At 48.1% G+C, this 22,064-nt stretch overlaps 1 protein-coding gene across 1 annotated transcript; it reads left to right on the forward strand.

The window, feature by feature from the left end:
• The first annotated feature begins 1,359 nt into the window (after positions 1–1,359).
• On the forward strand, positions 1,360–12,119 carry ZDHHC7 (zinc finger, DHHC-type containing 7). Its single transcript, XM_006860127.1, has 6 exons — positions 1,360–1,677; positions 7,135–7,259; positions 9,082–9,178; positions 9,602–9,683; positions 10,633–10,763; positions 11,943–12,119. The coding sequence occupies exons 1-6, from the start codon at positions 1,360–1,362 to the stop codon at positions 12,117–12,119; spliced, it is 930 nt and encodes a 309-aa protein (XP_006860189.1).
• Positions 12,120–22,064: the final 9,945 nt, after the last annotated feature.

Here is a 22,064-nt window from a genome sequence, read left to right on the forward strand (position 1 = left end):
CCCTTCCCTGAGAGCAGTCTCTAGGAGTAGCATCGATCCGGGTCCCACGCCCTCCCTCTGCGCCTGCCCTTGTAAGGCGTCCATTGTCGCTTACATTTCAAATTGCTGTGCCATTAGCTCTCCTGTGGTCAGTATTTTTAGATTTGGGCCAATGTAAAGGAATTGTTTCCTCATTTCCTCCCCACCCTTCCTGTCGCATTGGTGAAGTTATCAGTACAGTGAGTCAGCAGAACGCCAGTCCAGCCGACTACAGATGACGGAATTCCTCCAGCCTAACCCTGCCTGGCTCATTGATTATCATCTTGAAAGTAAAATGACTTTCGGAGATCCAATCATTGTCCTTAGTTGACACATACATCCTCCAGTCCTCAGTGCCTGGTGTCTTTGTGGTTACTCTCCTACCAGCCACACCTGCTCTCTGACCCCTAAGGAAAGGTGTGGCACCACAGGACTGCAGCCCGGCCTCTGGCAGTTCTCTGAAATGAAGCGGTGCCTTCATGTGGCCTGCGCTCTGGGTAGAACTTGAACCGTCCACACCCGATGCTCTGAAAGGATGAGTCGGCCTCCAGACGTGTGGTTACATAGCCCATAAGGCAGCAGCCATTTCTCCTGGAATGCGCCCTCTGTGAGGAGTGATCCTGGCCTGAGGAGGTTTACAGCTTTAATGCTTTGTCAGTACACAGGGGTCAAAGTCACAGGAAGCTGTTGTTCCTGTGGAGGACCCTCCCCTCACAGAGCTCTGTGGCATTGCAGTTACTGTTGTGGGAAGCCAGGCTTTATTTAACATGCTGATAAACAGCTTAAGGCTCTTGGCCTGCAGATAGGCAGAGAAATCTAAGCACCCTCCTCCTTCCATGCTGCAGTTACCTGTGCTGAACATTTTTTCACATTCAGAGGTGGAACCTGCTGGCTGGCTCTCTGGTCGAGTGGGTGGGAGCAGAGTTCCATGAGGCCCACCTCTGCCATTACTAGGCGCTGTAATTCTGCAGGTGGGGTAGTCTTTGCATTTTCTTTGATCTTAGGTGGAGGAGCCTAATCTTAGGTGAACAGGCTTCATTGTTTTGTAACACCATCAATAAAGTTGCATGTGAGTCTGTGTGTGAATATGTGAAAGCTTGTGTGTGTGAACATGTACATGTGTGTGTGTGAGCATACATGCATGAGGGGGGGCTTCAAGAGTTTCTGGGAAAACAGAATTAAAAGAGAAGGGGAGTTTTCCATGGACCTTTTGAAGCAGCCTTGTGTTTGAACGTGTGCACATACATGTGCTCTTACATGTCAGCACACGTATGCATGCGTGTGAGCACCTCCTTGGAGCCTGATCCTGTGCGGCACCCCTGCAGGGCACCTCAGGAAACCATGCAGTCATCAGGACACCGGTTCCGGGATGTTGAACATCACCCTCTCCTGACTGAAAATGACAATTATGACTCCTCTTCATCCTCCTCATCTTCTGAGCCCGACACGGCAGACAGGGTGTGGTTCATCCGGGATGGCTGTGGCATGGCCTGCGCCATCATGACCTGGCTCCTGGTCGTCTATGCTGACTTCGTGGTGACCTTTGTCATGCTGCTGCCTTCCAAAGACTTCTGGTACACTCTGATCAACGGGGTCATTTTTAACTGCTTAGCCGTCCTCGCCCTGTCATCTCACCTGAGAACCATGCTCACCGACCCTGTGAGTACGCGCGCTGTCTCTGCTCCATTCTCCTGTTGTCACTGTCGACGCTACTGTGGCCCTAGGCCTTCACTGGAGAGTCAAGTGACTCATGGGAAACACCATCCTTCACTGGGCTGTCGTCCAGTGAAGAGGTGTAATGATAACCTCCCAAATCCCTTCTCTGAATGATTTCTCTAACGCAGGAGCGGGGAACATTTTTCTACCAAAATTTGTAACATCATTCACGGACTGTACAAAATTAACTTAAAATTAGCCTGCTCTATTTGGTCAATCCACCCTCGGAAACCCTGTACAGGGTCGCTATGGGTCGGACCCGACTCGACGGCACTTAACAACAACAACAAATTTGGTCAATCATTTAATTAATTCACTGCTAATACGATGGCTAGAGTCCTAGTGTGGCTCTGTGAGCTAATGCATCAGACTGCAGGGTCGTTTGAATTGCAAGGTCGGTGGCTCAAGCTCACCACAGGGTCACTGTGGGTCAGAATCGACTCGACGGCACTTAACAACAGCAACAATGTGATGGCTAGAGTCCTGGCGTGGCGCTGTGGGTTAATGTGCTGGACCTCAAGGTTGTTGGTTCAAACACACCAGACGCTCCTTGGAAATCCTACAAAGGGTCACTATGAGTCGGAACTGACTTGACGGCACTTAACAACAGCAACAATGTGATGGCCGGACTCCTGGTGTGGCGCTGTAGGATCAGCACTGGACTGCAAACCACAAGGTCAGCAGTTCAAACCCACCAGTTGCTCCTCGGAAACCCTGTACAGGGTCACCATGAGTCGGAACCAACTCGACAGCACTTACCAACAATAGTGTGACAGTTGGAGCTGTGGTTGGCTTGCCAGGGCCAGACTAGGTGATTTTGCCGTCCAGATATTCCCCACCCCTGCATTAAAGTATGGGTATAGATTTCCCCTTCACTCATCTTTTGACCATAAGCAACCACTTCAACCTCTTTAAGCCAAAGGTTAGGTGTCATCTTTAAATTCTTTTCAGACTCTCTAACTCATTCATTTTATTTTATTATTATTTTTTTAATGTTTTATTGTGAATCGTGTGATAGTCTACATGGGAGAACATCAGCTTTACATTCATTCCATCATCCATCATTTTGTTGGCATAGTTATCATCCTGTCCATGCATTCTCACCCAACCAAGGGGTGTATCCTGTAAACCTGCACCCCACATACACACATAGTCCTCAGCCCCTTTCCATCTCCTGATCCCGAGCCCCTAGCCCCACCATCTCTGCCTCCATCCCAGGCCTCACTGCCTCTCTGGGTAGGATTCCGCTCTTTGCTCTTCTCCATTGATGGTCCCAGGGTCCTCCGCTCCTAGACTGATAAATTAATCACTCCCCTCTTTGTTACAAAATGTCCATCTTTAGATTGCCAACCCTCACAATCAGTCCTGATAACAATTATTCACAATTGCATCACAGGAGACCCATCTATAGGACCCATCTATATTTCATTTCATCAGCCCTTCCTGGACACCACTCACTGGAGACTACTTTCCTCCAGGCCCTTTGGATCTAGGTTCCCTCTTGAAAGCTTATAAGCTAGTCACTTCTTGCCTTTGTATCTCTCCCCCCATTTTGGGTAGCCAATGTCCAAGTTGCCCATCCCTGTCTACCCTTTGTGTGGAGGGGGGGGGTATAGTTCTTGCAGCAGGGACTTGTTTCCTCTTTTGAGCTACTGCATTTATAGGTGTAGGTCATTCATTTTATTTTTCAAACTTTATTTTAATATTGTGGTGTCCTGGTGGTTTAGTGGTTAAACATTCATCTGCAAACCAAGAAAGGTCAGTGGTTCAAACCCAGCAGCTGCTCTGAGGGAGAAAGATGTGGCAGTCTGCTTCTGCAAAGATTTACAGCCTGCAAAACCCTAGTGGGTAGCTCCTCTCTGTCCTATGGGGTTGAAATCAGCTCATGTCAGTGCATTAGGTTTATTGTTTTGGTGAAAAGTTCACACAGCAAATTAGATTCCCATTTGACAGTTCAAAAACAGATTGTTCCAGGGCCCTGGTCATAGTCCCACAATGGGTCAGCACCGACAGCATTCCAAGCTGCTTACCCTCTTTCCATCCATCCATTTCCTCTGCCCTTCCTGGCCTTCTCATTTTTGCTTTTGGATACATGTTGACCGTTTGATCTCATAGAGTGGCTTGTCTAAAGGGGCACATTCCACATGGGTGTTCTTGTTTACTTTATAGGCCAATCTATTATTTGGCTGAAAGGTGACCTCTAACTTCTCAGCTAGAGTTGGCAGCAGATGTCCCTCTCAGGCCACTGGTCTGAAAGACAGAAAGGAGTTCTAATGACGTTGTCAGGTGTGGGCTCTCACTTGGGAGAGGCCAAAGGAGAGCTCACTCACAGTGCTCAGGGAGAGTGGCCACAGGAACGTGGAAACAAGCTAGCTAGCGTTGTCCCTCACACCAAGACTCTAGAGCTAGACCAGCTCTAACACACCGAATGCCAGAGCCCCTACGTTAGGTCTGCATTAGGGAGGGGCTTCACTGTGTCACCACACTGGGCTTAGCAGCCAGCACTCTCCAGACACTGGCTTCTGGCTCACCTGGAGCTTGAGACACCAGGGCTGCTCTGCAGGTGTGTGGCCAGGTACAGGCGGTCCTTGGGGGCTCCATCAGGAGAGGTCTTTCCATCACCCTGCAGCAGTGATTTCATACCAGGCTCCAGGGGAACTCCAGATCCTGACTTAAAACCAAGTGTTCTCTAAAGGCAACGCAATGTTAATGCCGCCTTGTGCAGTTTTTATTGGTCCATGAGATTTGTGCTGCCCTCTCTGTTTTGCCATCAAGCTGATGTTGCTCGGACTCACAGATTTCTCTAGCTCTGGCTGCACCCAAGTTCTTCCTGTGAGGTTTGGTCACACGGAGCATTATTAGAGACCAGGCAACCCACCCCTGGAAGAAGGACTGTTGTAGACCCAGCCCTGCAGGCGGATGGCTGGGGAGCAATACACTGAGGACAAACATGGCACAGAGTCAGCCAGTGGCTTGATAGTGGTGATGTGACTCTTAAGTCTTGATTACCACCTCTTTGGTGGGCTTGGGCCTTCAGAGACAAAACTGGCCAATCCAAACTTACCACTGTCCCACGCCAAGGGTGCCATGCACCTTGTTTACATGATTAACGATCTACCCAGCCCCCTTGGTGGGTCATCAGTACCTCACATTTGCATGGTCCCATCTAGTCATTGGAGCCCTGGGGTGGCACTGTGGGCTAATGCCATTTGAACTGCAAGGTCAGTAGTTGGAGCTCACCAGCTGCTCCTTGGAAACCCTTATACAGGGTTGCTGTGAGTCGGAACCAACTCAATAGTGCTTAACAACAACAACAAAGACACCTCAGAAGAAAGATCTGGCAATCTACTTAACAAAAACTGCCCAGTGAAAACCCTGTAGAACACAGCTGTCCTCTGACCCACACGGGGCTGCCTCGAGTTGGAAATGACTCAACGGCAACTGGTTTTGTTGTTTTTTTGGGTGGGGCTGATGGACGCTTTTATTATGGTTTCACCCCAGTTGTTCATAAGTCCTCAGTGACTCTCATTGTCCAGAAATGGGCACTTCTGCATTAAGTACAAGCTCTGTGGGGACAAGGACATGTATAGGATTAAAACACTTGGAGCCTCTGATACATTCCAGTCTTCAGGTTTGCATCCACCCTCCCACAGAACCTAGAACAATGTCCCTGGCCTTTGGCTGTCCATTGTTCACACCTGGCCAGCTGGTTTCCACTGTCCAATAAAGAATGACTGCCCTCGGTGTTATGCCTCATGCCCTCCCCATTCACGTCCTCCCGACTCACCTTCCTATCTGCTTTCCCCATGCCTCCTCTCTCTAGCCCCATGCTTCCTCACTGACATTTTCCAGGTGTGTATGGAAATGTTCTTGGTCATGTTGGCAAGGGGACAAAAGATAAAGTCCTTTTCCACGTTATTCTGTTCATTGTTCCCCTGCTACCTCTGATAAGGAAACTATCAGCAGCACTTATCAGCTGACCCTCCCATCCAAACCAAAGCTAGGGCAGTTAGAACTGGAATTGGAAAAACGAAAACAAATTGTGCCTCTAGGGTGTCCTGCATTGAGCTAGGAAAATCTCAGGTGATTTGTTAATTTATGAAGGATGATACAGTTCTTGTTAGAGTTTTATACATTTTTAAATAGAAAATAAAATTGGGGTTTTGCATGAGTAATGCAATTATTTTTCGTATCCTGGGTGCTGCAAGTGGCTTTAGCAACATTATGAATGCTTTTATTTTACCATGTGTGTGCGTGTGCACAGATACGTGGTTTATAAACATGCAGACACACACATAAAGCCATTGTCATCAAGTCCATTTTGATACGGAGCAGCCCTATAGGACAGAGTTGAGCTGTTCCATAGCGTTTCAAGGCTGCTTTCTGGACTTTGGCAGAACTGCCCCATCTTTTCCCCACAGAGCTGCTAGTGATCTTGAACAGCTGACCTTTCAGTTAACAGCCAAATGCTAACCACCACACCATACACCTATCCCTTACTCACTTATCAACTATCTTCTTACTGACTTTTCTCATTTACAGCGGTAGTAAAATATTGGTTATCTGATGATTCTTTTGATTACATCTGGGAGTAATGATCACCGAGGTCCGAGGTGAGAGTGAGGCTGGCTGTGATGGTTAAGGTTATGTGTCAGCTTGGCTAGATTATCAGTGACTCGTAATGACAGTTTGGCAATTGTGTAATGATCTAGTTAAGCGTCATTTTGTAATCTTAGGTGGTCATTCTCCATTTTTTCAGAATGCTGGTTTTCACATAATGAGTTGGTCTTTGGAATGTAACCACGTTGATAAGTGAAGGCCGAGTATATGTTGTACACACATGTACATGTATAAGAGCCCTAGTGGTGCTGTAGGTTCAGTACTAGACTGTGAACCATAAGGTTAACAGTTCAAATCCACCAGTGTCTCAGCACTGCTGTACAGAGTCACTATGGGTCACGACTGACGTGTTGGCAGTAGTTAGGGGGGTTTGGTTTCCTGTGTAAGTTCATGCTGTTGTTAACTGCCGTCAAGTCAGTTCCAACTCAGAGAGACCCTGTGTAGGGTTTCCAAGGAGCCGGGTGGTGGGTTTTAAGTGTTGACCATGCCAGTGCCACACCAGACATCCATGTATGTGCATACATGCATACATACATACATACATATAAAACCAAAACTATGGATAAGCATGCCTATGTGTATGTATGTATATGTAAGTATATATATACAAGGAGGCTTGAAAAAGTTTGTGGACAAATGACATTGAAAAATAATGGAATTTTTAAGTTTTTGGAAAGCCTTCTCATATAATGTCTTCAGATAAACTCCTGTTATTGATTTTTTTTTTTTTGCTTAACATTTCCTTCTCCCCAGCTGAAATGCCTTCTTATTAAACTGTAGGGGGCAGTACCCAAGGGGAATGCTACGAAGGAGTACATGGAGAGCCTGCAGCTGAAGCCGGGCGAGGTCATCTACAAGTGCCCCAAGTGCTGCTGCATCAAGCCTGAGCGTGCGCACCACTGCAGGTATTGCTGTGACTGCACCTGTGACCCTGCGCCTGGTCGTGGGCTCCCGCTCCATCACAGCTTCAGGCCCACTGAAGGCCACAGAGCTTGCCGACAGTGCTCCAACAGTGCAGACTTGGGGCCCCTATCAACCACAGGACACTCCCTATGGGCCTCAGCCAGAACATGTGATGAGACAGCCACCTCTGTGTGGATGGCACAGCTGCTACTGGCTGGTGTCCTTGCCCTCGGCATTTAGCAGGCACATCCTGTGAGGCCACCAGTGGAAATGCTTAGTAAACTTACCTTCCTCTTGGCCCTTTGTCCTTGACCTGGGATCTCAGCAGGTAACTAGGTGTTTGGGGTGTTCACTTTTGCCCTGACCTGGCATGGTGTTGCATACAGATACTAGGTGCTTTGGGACATGCTCGCAAACATCAGTTGTTGTTATGTACAAATACAGACAGGGAGAGAGTCCTGGTGTCGCACTGTGGCTTAATGCGCTGGACTGCAAAGCTGCTTTCAACTGGAAGATCAGTGTTTCAAACTCACCAGCCGCTTCTCTGAAACCCTATACAGGGTAGCTACAGTTCAGAACTGACTCAACGGCACTTAACAACCACCACCACCACTATATATATATATGCACATACACACACACACATATGGAATCCTGGTGCAGTGCTATAAGATAAGCACTAGACTGCTAATTGAATGATCGGTGGCTTAAACCCACTAGCCACTCCTTGGAAACCATACACAGGGTTGCTATGAGTCAGAACTCGCCCAGCAACACTTATCAACAATGCACACATATACATATTAGTATAGATTTGTTTTATATATAATTTTGTTTTTTTAAGGGAGTATAAATGCAGTTCAGGAGTCCTGGTGTAGAGTAGGTTAAGTTCTGCGGAGTCCTGGCACGGCACTGTAGGCTAAGTACTGAACCACAAGGTCGGTTTAAACTGCAAGGTCAGCGGTTTAGACTCACCAGCACGAGCCCATCACTGTAGTGTAAGTACTGAACCACAAGGTCAGTTTAAACTGCAAGGTCAGCAATTTAGACTCACCATCCACGAGCTCGTTACTGTAGATGCGGTGCCCGAGATCTTCCCTGAAGGTGAACGTTGCTTGGAAAACTGTGAACAGTATTTGTATGTGTGCCAGAAGTTGATGATGTCGTTAAAGACCGCATAACCTGGAGTTAAGAATCCGTCGTCATAGCTGGTTGGCTTGTTGTAGTTCACGATCTAAGCAGTTTCTGAAAAATAATTGAGAGCAAGTTGCTGTTAGGTGCAATCAGGTCCATTCAGACCCAGAGACACACTGATCAGTCCTGCGCCGTCTTGACAGTTGTTACATCGGAGCCCAGTATTACTGCCACTGTGTCATCTGAGGCCAAGAATTTTTGGGACAAAAACATGTGTGACTATAAAAACTTCATGTTTAGATATATAGTTAAGTGATTGAGAAATATAAATGATTGGGAGACACTGAGAATTTCTCTTTCCTGAAGGCTTGAGTTCTGCTTTTGGTTTTTGGTGAAGCAGACCTACAGCCTTGTAAAGTTGGGAACAGTATCGATAAGTATGCATGATCTGATTCTAGTGGGAAACCTTCCGAATATGGTCTGGTTGACTCTGAAGCTTCAGTGCCACTACACGTTTGCCTTAGGAGGCCGAACCCACGTGAGGAGTTCAGAACCATCATCTACCTTTCTGTCTGTAGTGCGGATGTTGTTCTACCACCATGTACTAGAACGTGTGCTGTCGTTTATCCTGACTCTGGTTTCATGTGGTTGTCTCCCTCTGACACTAACCCCTAACCCTTTTCTTTTCAGTATTTGCAAGCGATGCATCCGGAAAATGGACCACCACTGCCCGTGGGTGAATAACTGTGTGGGAGAAAAGAACCAGAGGTTTTTTGTGCTGTTCACTGTGAGTGGAGGTGTTTGGTGGGACTCGTATCAGCTTTGGCTCTCTAAGTAGATGCTTGTCTGGAGCGGGAACCCTCACTATTGTAGTAGTATCTGATCGCCTCACGAGCTTTCCCAGGATACAGACCAATGTGGGGCTGCAAAGTATAGCAGACTAGTGGCACAGGTTTCAGGTGCTGACTTTAGCTGAATTCTGTCTCTGGTGCTTTTACAGCCCCATTGTTGATGGGGTCTTCTGAAGAGTCTTAGACTGTCTGTCAATTGTCCAGTGTGGTCCAAGGTCGATGCAGCTGTGGCCGCTTATTCCTTCAGTTAATTCTGGTTGACAAATGCAGAAGAGTAAACATAATACTGATCTGTCTTTGCTCCTGGAAATACTCAGTAGCTTGAAAGTCACTAACTGATTTCTCCCTGCTCACTGCAGATGTACATAGCTCTGTCTTCAGTCCATGCTCTGATTCTCTGTGGATTGCAGTTTATTTCTTGTGTCCGAGGGCAGTGGACAGGTAAGTGGATGTTTTGTGTGTCGTTCATAGAAGTCTGTGCTCCTGAGTAAGGAAGAGAAAGTGTTAAAGTGAGAGGTTATTGCCCAGTTCCAGTTCTGAAGGAAACTCTTGCTGTGGGCGTTCATTATCTTATTGTAGAAAAGAGTTACAGCCATTTTGTAAGCATAGTGAAGTCACATAATAAAGCTTCTTCTGGAACCTACTCAATAATCATTTCTCATGCCTACTGCTATCAAGTCAATTCGGATGCATAGTGACTCTGTAGGAAACCCCGTAGGGTATCCAAGTGGGTTCATGTGCTGGACTGCATGGTCAGTGGTTCAAGTTCACCAGCCAGTCCTCAGAAACCCTATACAGGGTTACTATGAGTCAGAACTGACTTGATGGCACTTAACATCTGTACTAAAGTGGATGGCCACATCTTTCTCCCGTGGTGCAGCTGATGGGTTCCAACCACCAAACTTTCTGCTAGCAACCAAGTGCTTAGCCATTGTGTCACCAGAGCTTCTTATAATGTCCACTAAGCAGTAGTATTTGCTTCTTGCAGATTTCGAGACCAGAGGAATTCGTATTCTCTGCAAACCTTATGTGTGAATTCTGGTGAGCTAGCTAGCTAAGCACTGCTCTGAGTTGCCCTTGGTTTGCATCACAAGGGTATGAGTGAGTCCCAGCAAGTCACTGCTTGCTGTGCTGAGGGTCCAGCCTTAGGTGTCCTTAGGTGGTGTGGTGAGCAGTCTGTTGGGCTTGCTGACCAGGAAGCGATGACTGAATTTTTTTCCCCGGAAGCACTGGCCTCCTCTGCTCCTGGGTAGACAAGGGTGCCTGCTTATAAAACCAGCACACTCCTTCCCCAATAAGCTGATGGAGGGTGGCCTGCGCGTGGTGCTCCGTGGTTGGGTATTTGCTACCTGCTGCTGTCCAGCTGTAACCCCCTTTTTCTTGTCCACAGAATGCAGTGACTTTTCTCCACCTATTACTGTAATCCTGTTGATCTTCTTGTGCCTTGAGGGCCTTCTGTTTTTCACTTTCACTGCAGTTATGTTTGGCACTCAAATCCACTCCATATGCAACGATGAAACGGTATGCTTCCGTCTCCGCCGTCGGCCTAGTATTTGGTCAGAGCCCGAGCAGTGGGAGTCCTCATGTTTGTAACAGGTGCACGTGGTGTCTGAAAGCAGGAGATTAATTGAGGGCCAAGATAAGCTTAGACCAGATCACTGTGTTTATTGCTTTTATTATGCACAGAGTGTACTTTAAGTATCAGTTTGATGCGAGAGTCAACAAAGCCCAGCAAATAGAGCTGGGCAAATTCCTGGTTTCTAGGAGACTCAGCCCCTGGAGCAGGTGAGTGAGCTCAGGGCTGAGCACCTTCTTGCCCTTGACATGTGCATCTACAGCAGGCCCCAGGAAGGATTTGTACGGAACACCTGCTACACTTGTGGCTGACAGGGCTGTTGGCCCAGCTGTGTTCCATGCAGCCCTCCTGTCCCCTACCCCATCCTGCCATCTCTGCTGGTGGTGTGGCCAGCGGCTACACATCTGGGGGGCAGAGCAGGAATGTACATTCTCTTAGTTCTCAGCGACCCTCACACTCTTTTGTGTCTGCCACATGATGCATGGACACAGGTTCCGAGGGCAGAAGGCCAACCAGCTGCTCTAAGTGTGAATGTACACTTGGGTTCTAGCTTTGAACTTGCATTTGCTTGCTGGGCTTTGGGCAGGGGTGGGTGATAAATACGGGACCTGTTCCATGTCTGAGTGGAACAAGGTGCATGTCTCAGATACCACACAACTCCGAGCATTTGTAGAACTGGGTGCTGATGACGTGCTCCAGCTGTTTACTCTTACCTAGCTAAGGATGGGGGCAGGATGCTGCCCTCACCCCTCCCCATCTTAGCTGAGAGGGACCCACCCAGTTGCCATCCTGCCAACTGTTATTTTGATAGTAGACTTTTCCGGAGTAGACTTTTCTAATTAGGAAAGCTCTAGCACGTTCCCTCAAGCAACACACTGTGTCACATACCGTGTCATAAAGGGCAGGAGTAACAAGGGTGGTTAACAAGTGCACTGCACCCAGGGATGGGGTTGCCAGAGCTAGGGAGGGGCACCCAGCTCTGCTGCTACACTTGGCTTGAATTCCTCATCCCTGAATGAACCAGGATTCTGCACTTTGGGGTGTTGCCCCTTTTGAATGGCTCGGCCCCACCTGTGTCTGTTGGGAGTCCTGCTACCAACCCCCCTGCTTTCTCTTGCCTCCAGGAGATCGAGAGACTGAAAAGCGAGAAGCCTACATGGGAGCGGAGGCTCCGCTGGGAAGGGATGAAGTCTGTCTTTGGGGGGCCCCCGTCACTCCTCTGGATGAACCCCTTTGTGGGATTCCGATTCAGGCGGCTCCAGTCAAGAACCAGGAGGGGAGGAGCGGAGTTCTCCGTCTGAGGCTGCTCACCATGCTGGAAACTTGCTCTCAGACTTTCAGTGATTTGGGGGTCTGAGGAGGTCTTGGCAGCTCCTCTGTGACCAGTAGGGCAAAAGGAACCTACAGAAACCAGTTGCTTGCAGCAAGCAGAGTTTTATATATTAACAGTCACAGATGGCAGTTTCCAAACCCACAGCTGGACCATGCTTCCATACGTCTGGCGCACAGGGTGTGGCCATACCATGAAGCCAAATTTCCTCCTCTTCCTGCACAGGTAGGATTTTTGTTAAGAATACTTTGCATTTTCTAAGAAGCTGTTTGGGATATTACTTGGGTCATTACAGTCCCGTGAATGAGCAGCGTTTTTCAATCATAGATAAAAACTCAGTCCAATAAATATGAATCCCCAGCCAGGCCAAAAGCTCGGGGAGCCCTGCTGACCTGGGCTTCCTGAGTGCTCCCCTGATCACAGAGGGCCTTTTATGTAGAAACACATCTTGGTCTTGACTCGCTCTGACGTTTACCTTGCACTGAAGTTGCAGAAGATCTGCACGGAGCAGCCACAGGTCCATGCCTGCCGCCCCCCGAAGCGGCACATCTCAGCCCTTCCAGCACATCCTGTGTGTGTGCGTGTATGTGCGTGTGTGTGTGCACGTCTGGAAACTGGCATTGTTGTTGAGATGAGAGAATATTGTGTGGCTGTGAACAGCAAACGAGCTATTTTGTAAAAGCTGACGTTTCAGGGAAGCAGGACGAACTGCTGAATGTACTGCAGGTCGGAGGATATCTCATCCCAAAGAACAATCATTCCCGTATGGTCCTGTGCTGCCCTCCTGTTTTCAGTTTCTTTTCACATCTCAAGTGTGTGAGGGCCCTCCCCCACCCCAACATGGACAGTAGGCAGACAGCTCCCTCAGTGAGGGAAGACCAGACGCTCATGGTGGCCTGGACTTTGTGCCAGAACAGGGACACTACAAGCAGCAAGGTATTTGCCTGGTGGCCCCCACTTAAGGAGAGGGCACACAAGGCTACCTGCCCTGTAGTAGGGTGACTTTGTGCCTTGGTGTCAGGTGACCGTGGAAGGACAACAATGGCAGCACTGAGCCAGTGAACTCCGAGCGACAGCAGCTTGCTTGATCGTGGATGTCCTTTATGTTTGCTTTTCTGCCACCTCACGAGGGGTGACGCGGGGAAACCTGACGCAAAACTTCCAGTGATGCCCAAAAGCAAACGCTCCCCTCTTGGGGACTTGCCTTAACCTGCCTGGTTTGTACATTGAGAGACAACCGAAAGCAGATTCCAGGGGTCTTCCGTTGACTGCGCTTCCTGTGCCAAGGCAAGCTGGTGACCTGTGGACCGACCAAATCAGGGCTTACACCACTGTTGATGCAAAACCCTCTCAAGGGACCGACTTGGTTCTTCATGAGTAGCCAAGTGACCAAAACTGCGCACGAAGCCGCTGCCGAGCTGCCTGCTGCTGGGAGAAGCATCCCAGCCAGAGGAAGGGCTGTCTGTGGTGCGGCCTGCAGACTCTTGTACAGCCGTTTGCACATTGCTGTCTGGGCTGGACATGCGTATCAGGCTTCTGTGGGGGGCTCTCTCACCCTGCACATCCTGTTTATCAATAAACGAGTGATGGGAGGGGGCGAGTCCGCTGTGCTCACCTTCTCAGCCTCCCTTTCAGTGTCACTTTTATATGAAAGGAAGTAACCAACTGAAAGTGCTCAGCGTGGATAGTGACACAAGTTCCTCGTAAGTGTCACTGCATCTGCAGTGGCTGGTGGTCCTATTCCAGCCCCTGCCAGGCCTGCACTGTCTCCCCACCTGGGACTGCTTTAGGGCTGTGATGATGGCTCCAATGTCCCCCCTAAACCCTGGTCAGTCAGGCACCATCTGCCCGGGCGGCCACACCCACCAACCAACCTTCTCGGACTACCGGACTCCAAGCTAACTCGTTCATTACTCAGCTGTGTCCTAAGCATCTATGCAGTCATTTGTCCAGTTCCATGTCTCTCTCTCACACACACGACTGAGTCCTCTGCCATCATGTCTAGTCTCATGCCCTGTGACCCTACAAGTCAGAGCAGAACTGCTCCCTAGGGTTTCCAAGGCTGTAAATCTTGATGGGAGCAGACCACCTGATCTTTCTCCCTGGTGGCTGGTGGGCGTGAACCATTAACCTTGTGGTTAACAGTGCAGTGCTTAATCCACTGTGCCACTAGGACTCCTTTTCCAGATCTCAGTGAAATCAAAACATAAGGTGAATAAAATCTCTGCTATCCAGTCTCCTGTCCCTACAGCTTGATACTAGTCGTCCCACAAATGTGTCTCCTGTGAGGGTCTCACAGGTGTGTGGACCTGCAGGACAGGGGTCACCAAGAGTGCTGCCCTTTAGCCCTCCAATGGCATAGGAACAAGTCTGGAACACAGCACGGGTGCAGGAGGAGTCCTGTGGTGCTCACCACCATCCCCATCAGCCTCCCCATCACTGTCACCACACTACCATCTGTCAAGGGTTCGCTTTGTGTTAGTGTGGAACCTCCCCAGCAACCTCTGGTTGGGGGGTGGGGTGGGGTGCTTAGTAACTGCTTTGCATTAGCAAGCCCACTATGAACAGCCTAGAATCTGGACCCCAAACCCCATCTGTTTGGCTTGGAGCCCATGTTCCTAACTACTGAGCCACCTAACTCTGCTAAAGCAGGGGTGACCCTCCCTGGTTACCCAAATGTGGAGGCAGGTGCTTAGAGGCAGTCTGGCAGGGATGTGTGCTGTGCCTCTGAGAAAGGGTGAAGGAGGTGAGGATTCTTAAAGCAAACTTCTCATTAAGGTCACTTAACCTGCATTGTTCTCCCCATTTAAGAGATGGGAAAACTGATCTTCAGCGAGGTTGCTGAGAGACAGAGCCACCACACGGTGACCACATCACATTTAACACAACATAAACTACTGAGTAGCAGTTATGACAACAGTCAATAATTATGTCTAGGCAATTCTGTTCATAATATGGCTTCTAAAGACTGACTGGTGAGTTTCAACATCCAACCTTCTGGTCAGCAGTCCGGAGTTTATCCTACAGCACCACATGTGAACTCTAAGTTATCTAATACTTAGCATGGTGACGGGGCATAATTGGCAGGTCTGCCCTCCAGCTCACTGAACCCTCCAGAGAGGCTCTAGAACCTGAAGTGTTTGGTTCCTTCATGAAAACCAGGAATTGCTGACTTCATGGACACCAACGTGGCCACCCCTTTGGTTGCCACAGCCAAGCTCAAGGGCTGGGGACCAGTTCCACAGGTACAAAGCGTCCACCAGAGGGCACCATGAGTCAGTAGATGTCCACACTTTACTCAGGTCACACCTCCAGATTTTGTTCGCCCACCAGGCAGTCTTCCCCCAGACACTGACTGAACACGTACTAAGTACCAGCGAGGCCTCTGCCCTCAAAGGGGAGGACAGACGATCGGCATAGACACAAGGCAGTAAACAGAACTATGTGTTATCAGAGCTATGAGAGCAAAAGGACCATGGAGCTGGAGGGATGAGCAGGAAAGGCAGCAAGGGCTGGGGGCTGCTGCACACCCCTGGTCAGCGGGAGTCCACATGCACTTGTCCCTGAGCACAGGAGGGAGCCTCCTGGGAGATGGGGGGACATGTGCTGTGGAAAACCTGCCCCAGTAAAGTGGCCTTCTTCTCATGCTTGGGGGAGACCCAGGCATCCAAGGTGGACTTGAAGGTCTGCTGTGGCCCTTCCGCAGCGCTGTGGGCTTTCCCTGATCCTAGCCCTTAATGGGCACTGCCCCTCAGAAGCACAAAGGGTTGGGGTGGGTTTCCAGGAGGACAAGCACCCTTGGCGGAGGGAGGGGCAGCTGCAGCTTTGTCCGCACAGAAGGCTCCACACAGACACGACACAACACATGTATCTGATTGAAGTGGCCCAGAGACGAGCAGCAGGGGTGCTTTTTGTCTTCTAAGTCTGAAGATCTCCCACCGAATGACTCTATCCTGCCTGCCCCAAACTTCCCTTCCTACTTAAGGGGGAGCTCCCGAGACCAGCTACTCACACCCTGGTGTGTGGTGTGGACATCACCACAGATGGGACCTGTAGTTTGCCTGAAGGACACCCTTGGATGGAGGGGCAATGGAGTGAGTGGCCAAGGGGGCATCAGTAGTCACGTGTAGGTCCTACTTGCTGCTCTGGATCCAACTCCAGGGAGAGAGGGTTTGCTCCTGCTCTCTTCTTGTCTGGTGGGCGGTCACCCTGAGGCCTTCCCTCTGCGTTTGCACACATTGGGCTGTCCCTTACTCAGACACACACACATCCCATGGCTGCTACGCTGGTCTGAATTTCAGCTCCTCTCTTGTCCCTTCAGCAATCTCCAGTCATGACTCTAGGCTCCCTCCTGTCCCCTGTGATGGGAAGTGCCACTCCCTGCTCAAGTCCCAGGCCCTTAGCAGCCAACCCTGCCCAAACAAGCAGCAGGAAGATTCTGGAACTCTGGTTATGGGATGACAGCCCCGAGTTACTGAGCACTCTAGATTTTCAAAGGCCACAGCCCTGCCCCTCAATACTGGTCAGTGTCATTCAGATTCCCGGGCACAGCCAGCATTTGTGACTCTACAGCAGCGTGGGTCCTGGGAATTAGCATTTCAAGGCAAAAGGGCTGCTGGCAAAGGCTCCACCACAGAAGGCTGGGTCACAAGCGTTCCCTCAGGGCGTCTTGAGCTTGGCATAGCCGTCATCTCTAATGGCAGCCTCGCTGGCCTCTATCCATAAGAAGCCATTGGACATAGGTGACAACTCAAAGTGTCTCCAGGTTTGGCCAGATGGTCTGGGAGTGGGGCTGGAGGGCTAAAGCAAAAAGTTCCATTGCCTTCAAGGTGATTGTGACTTACAGGGACCCTATATAACATGTGACTTACAGGGACCTTGTATGACAAAACACAAAACCCCCATAGGGTTTCAAAGGCTGAAATCTTTGCAGAAGCAAACTAGTCCGGTCTTTTCTCCTGAGGAATGGCTGATGGGTTTGAACCAACCTTTCAGTCAGCACTGTGCCACCTAGCGGCCAGCTCCTCCCTGCAGTTTGAAGTCTAAGCCAGGATCTCAGACCTGGGGCTGGTGCCTGCACTCCCATGTGCCCCAGTCTCCCTTTCTCCCAGAGCTGTTGAGAGGTCTGAAAATAGCGGATCCTGGAGGGCTGACCAGGACCCTGGGCACGTAGCAAATACTCAAGACAGCAGTAGTGACCCTGGGCAGTGTGAGGCGGATTCCGCGTCCATCTTAATTCCCTTCTTTGGGCTTTCTGGACTAACGCAATGTTCTCAGTGAGGAGAGTCTTGCAGGCTTTTTGTAAAAAAACAAAATCTCAACCAGCTAAACAAAACCACACCCATTTATAACAGAGTCACAACAGGGCAAACATTCACACACACACACACACACACACACACAGAGGAAAGCGTTTTATCCTTGAGGCCTGGGAAATGTCAAAGGGCTGCGGCTTGTGTCTCAATGCCACCAACCTTCGTGCCTGTTGAAGGGGCTTTTCCATCTGTCTCGAGAGGCAGGATGTGTGCCACGGGCAGAGACCCGTGAGGTGCTGCTGACACCCACAGATCAGGAATGCTCGGCCAGACAGGAGCTACAGGCGGCTCCCTTCAGTTGGCCTGCGCTCACTCACCTGGGAGAGCATTTGAGGATTTTGGTTTTAACATAATTCATTGAGAAATTCAGCAACAAAATTCACCATTTTAAAAATGAACAGTCTGGTGGCATTTCGTACAGTGTTAGACTACCACCATCTCTGTCTCATTACAAAACATTCCCATCACTCCAAGTAAAACCCTCAAGGTCAGGGGCCTCCCTGAGATCCTATCTGTCAGCCACGTGGGTTTCCTACCTACTCAAGGAGCCTTGACTCTCACATGCCTCCTGCTGGTCATGCCTACCCCAGAGTCACAGGCTGGTCCTAGTCACTCAGCTCTCCCTTCTGTCTCCTGTCCTGAGTCCCATTAAACCCTTGCATCCACCCTCTGCTTCTGTTCCTTACAGCACACACCTGACATGGTTACACGTTTGTCTGTCCCTGTGAGGCTGGCAGCTCCATGGGACAGTGACTTTGGATTGTTTACATCTGTCGTCGCAGTGCTGGTAGGAGGGACACAACAGGAAATTTAACCCAAACCAAATCCCCTACCATCTAATCCACTCTGACTCAGTGACCCAACAGGACAGGACGAAACTGCCCCATAAGATTTCTAGTCCTGGTGTGGTATTGCAGGATAAGCAATGGACTGCTAAGCACAGGGTCAGCAGTTCAAACCCACCAGCTGCACCTCAGAGACCCTATACAGAGTCACTGTGAGTGGGCACTGATTGGAAAACACTTAACAACACAGGGTTTCTGGAGCTGTAAATCTTGATGGAAGCACAGCATCTTTCTTCTGTGCAGTGGCTGGTGGGTTCGAATCACCAACCTTTTAATAAGCCGTCCAGCACTTAACCCACTGTGCCACCAGGGCTCCTCTTTTTTAGCCAGCTCCCCCAAATCTAACATACTAGACAACAATGATTGACACCAGCTAGTCAGCATCATCAATACAACACCGTTCACGTATCTACAGACTGTTTCCAGATTCCTCCCATTATCCCAATCACATGATTTTCCTGGTTCAGGACCCCATATCCAGGATGCCATTTAGATGTCATGGCCCCTTTACCTCCCAGTTGGACAAGTCCTCAGTATGCCCAGGTTTTCGTGACCTGGACATGCTGTTTGTTTTTTTTAATATGCTGTTTTATTGAGCACGTTCAGATCTGAGCAGAAATTAGCTCCCACGTATCCCTGATTTGAAGCATTCGATACTAAAGACCGAAGACAGAGGAGTTGTGGGATGACATCAAACGACTCATACAGGAAGAAAGCAAAAGGTCATTAAGAAGATAAGAAAGAAGGAAAAGGCCAGAATGGATGTCAGAAGAGACTCAAACTTGCTCTCCAGCGTAGAGATGCTGATGCAAATGGAAGAAATGAGGTAAGAATTGAACAGAAAATTTAAAAGGTCAGCTCGATAAGACAATGCTAAAAATTTTCATTAAATGTGCAAACACCTGGAATTAGAAAACCAAAAGGGAAGAACATGCTCAGCATTTCCCAAGCTGAGGGAACTGAAGAAAAAAAATTCAGCCATAAAGCCTCGACTTGAGATACTGAAGAATTCTATGGGCAAAATATTGAATGATGCAGAAAGCATCAAAAGAAGATAGCAGGGAAACAGAGAGTCACTACAGCAAAAAGAAAAGAAACCGTTTCAAGAGGTAACATATGATCAAGAGCCAATGATACTGAAGGAAGAAGTCCAAGGTGCATTGAAGGCACCAGGAATTGATGGAATACAAATTGAAAATTTCCAACAAAATAATGAAGCATGGAGGCCAAGAAAATTTGGATGACACCTGGCCAACTGATTGGAAGAGATCCCTATCTGTGCCCATTCCAAAGAGAGTTGACCCATTTGAATGTAGCAATCATCAGACAATATCATTAATACTTCATGCAAGTAAAACCATGCTAAAGATAATTTTAAAAACCAGTTGCAACCATACATTGACAGAGAACTTCCAGAGGTTCAAGCAAGATTCAGAAGAGGACCTGGAATTAGGGATATCAATGCTGACATCAGATGGATCTTGGTTGACAGCAAAGAATACCAGAAAGATGGTGACCTGTGCTTTATTGACTAAGCAAAGGCTTTCAATTGTGTGGATCATGAGAAAGTATGGACAACATTGCGGAGAATGAGAATTTTGGAACACTTAATTGTGCTCATGAGAAACCTGTACGTAGACCAAGAGGCAGTCATTAGAACAGAACACGGGAACACCGAATGGTTTCAAATTAGGAAAGGTATGTGTCAGGGTTGCACTTTTTCACCACACTTGTTCAATCTGTATGCTGTGCAAATAATTTGAGAAGCTGAATTATACAAAGAAAAATGTGGCATCAGGATTGGAGGAAGATTCATTAACAACCTGAGGTATGTAGATGATACAACCTTACTTACTGAAAGTGGACTAAAAATACTTACTGATGAATATCAAAGACCATAGCCTTTGGTATGAGTTGTACCTCAATATAAAGAAAACAAAAATCCTCACCACTGGTCCAATAAACAACATCCATATAATGAAGAAAAGACTGAAGTTTTCAAAGACTTAATTTTGCTCAAATCAACCATCAACACTCAGATTTGCATTAGTCAAATCTGCTGCACAAGACCACAAGAGCAAAGATGTCTGTTTGAGGACTAAGGTGCACCTGACCCAAGCCAAGATATTTTCAAACACTTCCTATGCGTGTGAATGTTGGACAGTGAATAAGGCAGATCGTAGAGTTATGGTGTTGCAGGAGAATATTAAAAATACCATTGACTGCCAAAAGAATAAACCAATCTGTGTTGTAAGAACAGCCAGAATGTTCCTTGGAAGCCAGAATGGGCAGACTTTGTCTCTCATAGTTTGGACATACTATTAGGAAGGACCTGTTCCTAGAGAAGGATACCATGTTTGATAAAGTGGAGGGTTGGAGAAAAAGAGGAATGCGCCCAATGAGATGGGTTGGCACAGTGGCTGCAACAATGGGCTGAAACGTAGCGATGAGTGTGAGATTGGTGCAGGACCAAGCAGGGTTTCGTTCTGTTGGTACAGGGCCACAGTGAGTCGGTACCAACTCCATCGCACCTAATAACAACATATATCCCTTTGCACCCCCAGTTTCTCCTTGGCTTTACTTACATCTTGCATTCGTGTGGTATATGTGCTACCACGGATAAACCAATATTGGTGCATTGTTGTTAAGGGAAGGATGCACTCTGTCATACAGTCCTACAGGTTTTGATTAATGCACAATGTTTCCATCAAATTTCATCAAACAACTTTATTAAGGGATAATTTGCTTATCATAATACACATTCATTTTAAGCATGCGCTATAATATTATTTGGTAAATTTACTGAGATATGCAACCATCAACAGAATCCAGTTTTAGAACATTTCCATCCCTCAATAAAATCTCTTCTATCTGTTAATAGTCAATCCTCATTCCCACCCTAGCCCTAATCTACTTTCTTTCTCAACAGTCCTTTTGTGGACATTTCACAGAAATGGAATTTTACAAGATGTGGTCTTTTGTGTCTGACTTCTTGAATTTAGCATGACGATTTCAAGTTCCTCCATGTTGCAGTTTTCCCATCTAATGAAAAAAAATTCCCGCCCCCCACATTATTTCAATTTGTTTCCTGTGTAGATTCTTCACTCAAAAAAAAAACCCCAACTATTTTATCTACGCGTACCCCTCTGTGTCTCTGCACCGAGTGGCTAAGAGGGAGAATCCTTTAATCTTCACAGAGAAATACAAGTACAAATCCAAATTCCTAACTCCTTTTGGTGGCTGGGCTGGACTTTGCTTGCAGTTATCAATAAACTGGGACCCAGGCTCATATCTCTGAAGCCCATTTCACATGAATGAGCTAATTTCATCTTCAGCATAGCTCTGAGAGGTTGCAGTTGTTGCTCCCACACATTAAGTATGAGGAAACTGATGTGAACCTCAGCCTCCACGACACTGAGACCAAAAGAACTAGATGGTGCCCAGCTGCTCTGAGAGCAAACACATTAGACAGTCCTGTTGATGTTGTTAGGTGCCGACTCACAGCAACACTATGCACCACAAAACAAAACACTGCCCCATCCTGTGCCGTCCTCACAATTGTTAGGCTCAAGCCCACGGTTGCAGCCACTCTGCCAATCCATCTCTTTGGGGGTCTTCCTCTTTATCGCCTACTCTCCACTTTACCAAATATAAGATCCTTCTCAAGAGACTGGCCCCTCCTGATGATATGTGGAAAGTATGGGAGATGAAGTCTAACCATCCTTGCTTCTAAAAATCCCTGTTGTTGCTGTTAAG

The sequence above is a fragment of the Chrysochloris asiatica genome, unplaced genomic scaffold (genome assembly GCF_000296735.1).
Source record: "Chrysochloris asiatica unplaced genomic scaffold, ChrAsi1.0 scaffold00037, whole genome shotgun sequence".
In the NCBI taxonomy this organism is placed as follows: Eukaryota; Metazoa; Chordata; class Mammalia; order Afrosoricida; family Chrysochloridae; genus Chrysochloris; species Chrysochloris asiatica.

Excerpts from the sequence above, each read along its gene's own strand:
- ZDHHC7 (XM_006860127.1), top strand. The coding sequence starts at position 1,360 with ATGCAGTCATCAGGACACCGGTTCCGGGATGTTGAACATCACCCTCTC. Across the intron at positions 9,179-9,601 it reads GGTTTTTTGTGCTGTTCACT|ATGTACATAGCTCTGTCTTC; the intron begins GTGAGTGGAGGT and ends TGCTCACTGCAG. Across the intron at positions 9,684-10,632 it reads TGTCCGAGGGCAGTGGACAG|AATGCAGTGACTTTTCTCCA; the intron begins GTAAGTGGATGT and ends TCTTGTCCACAG.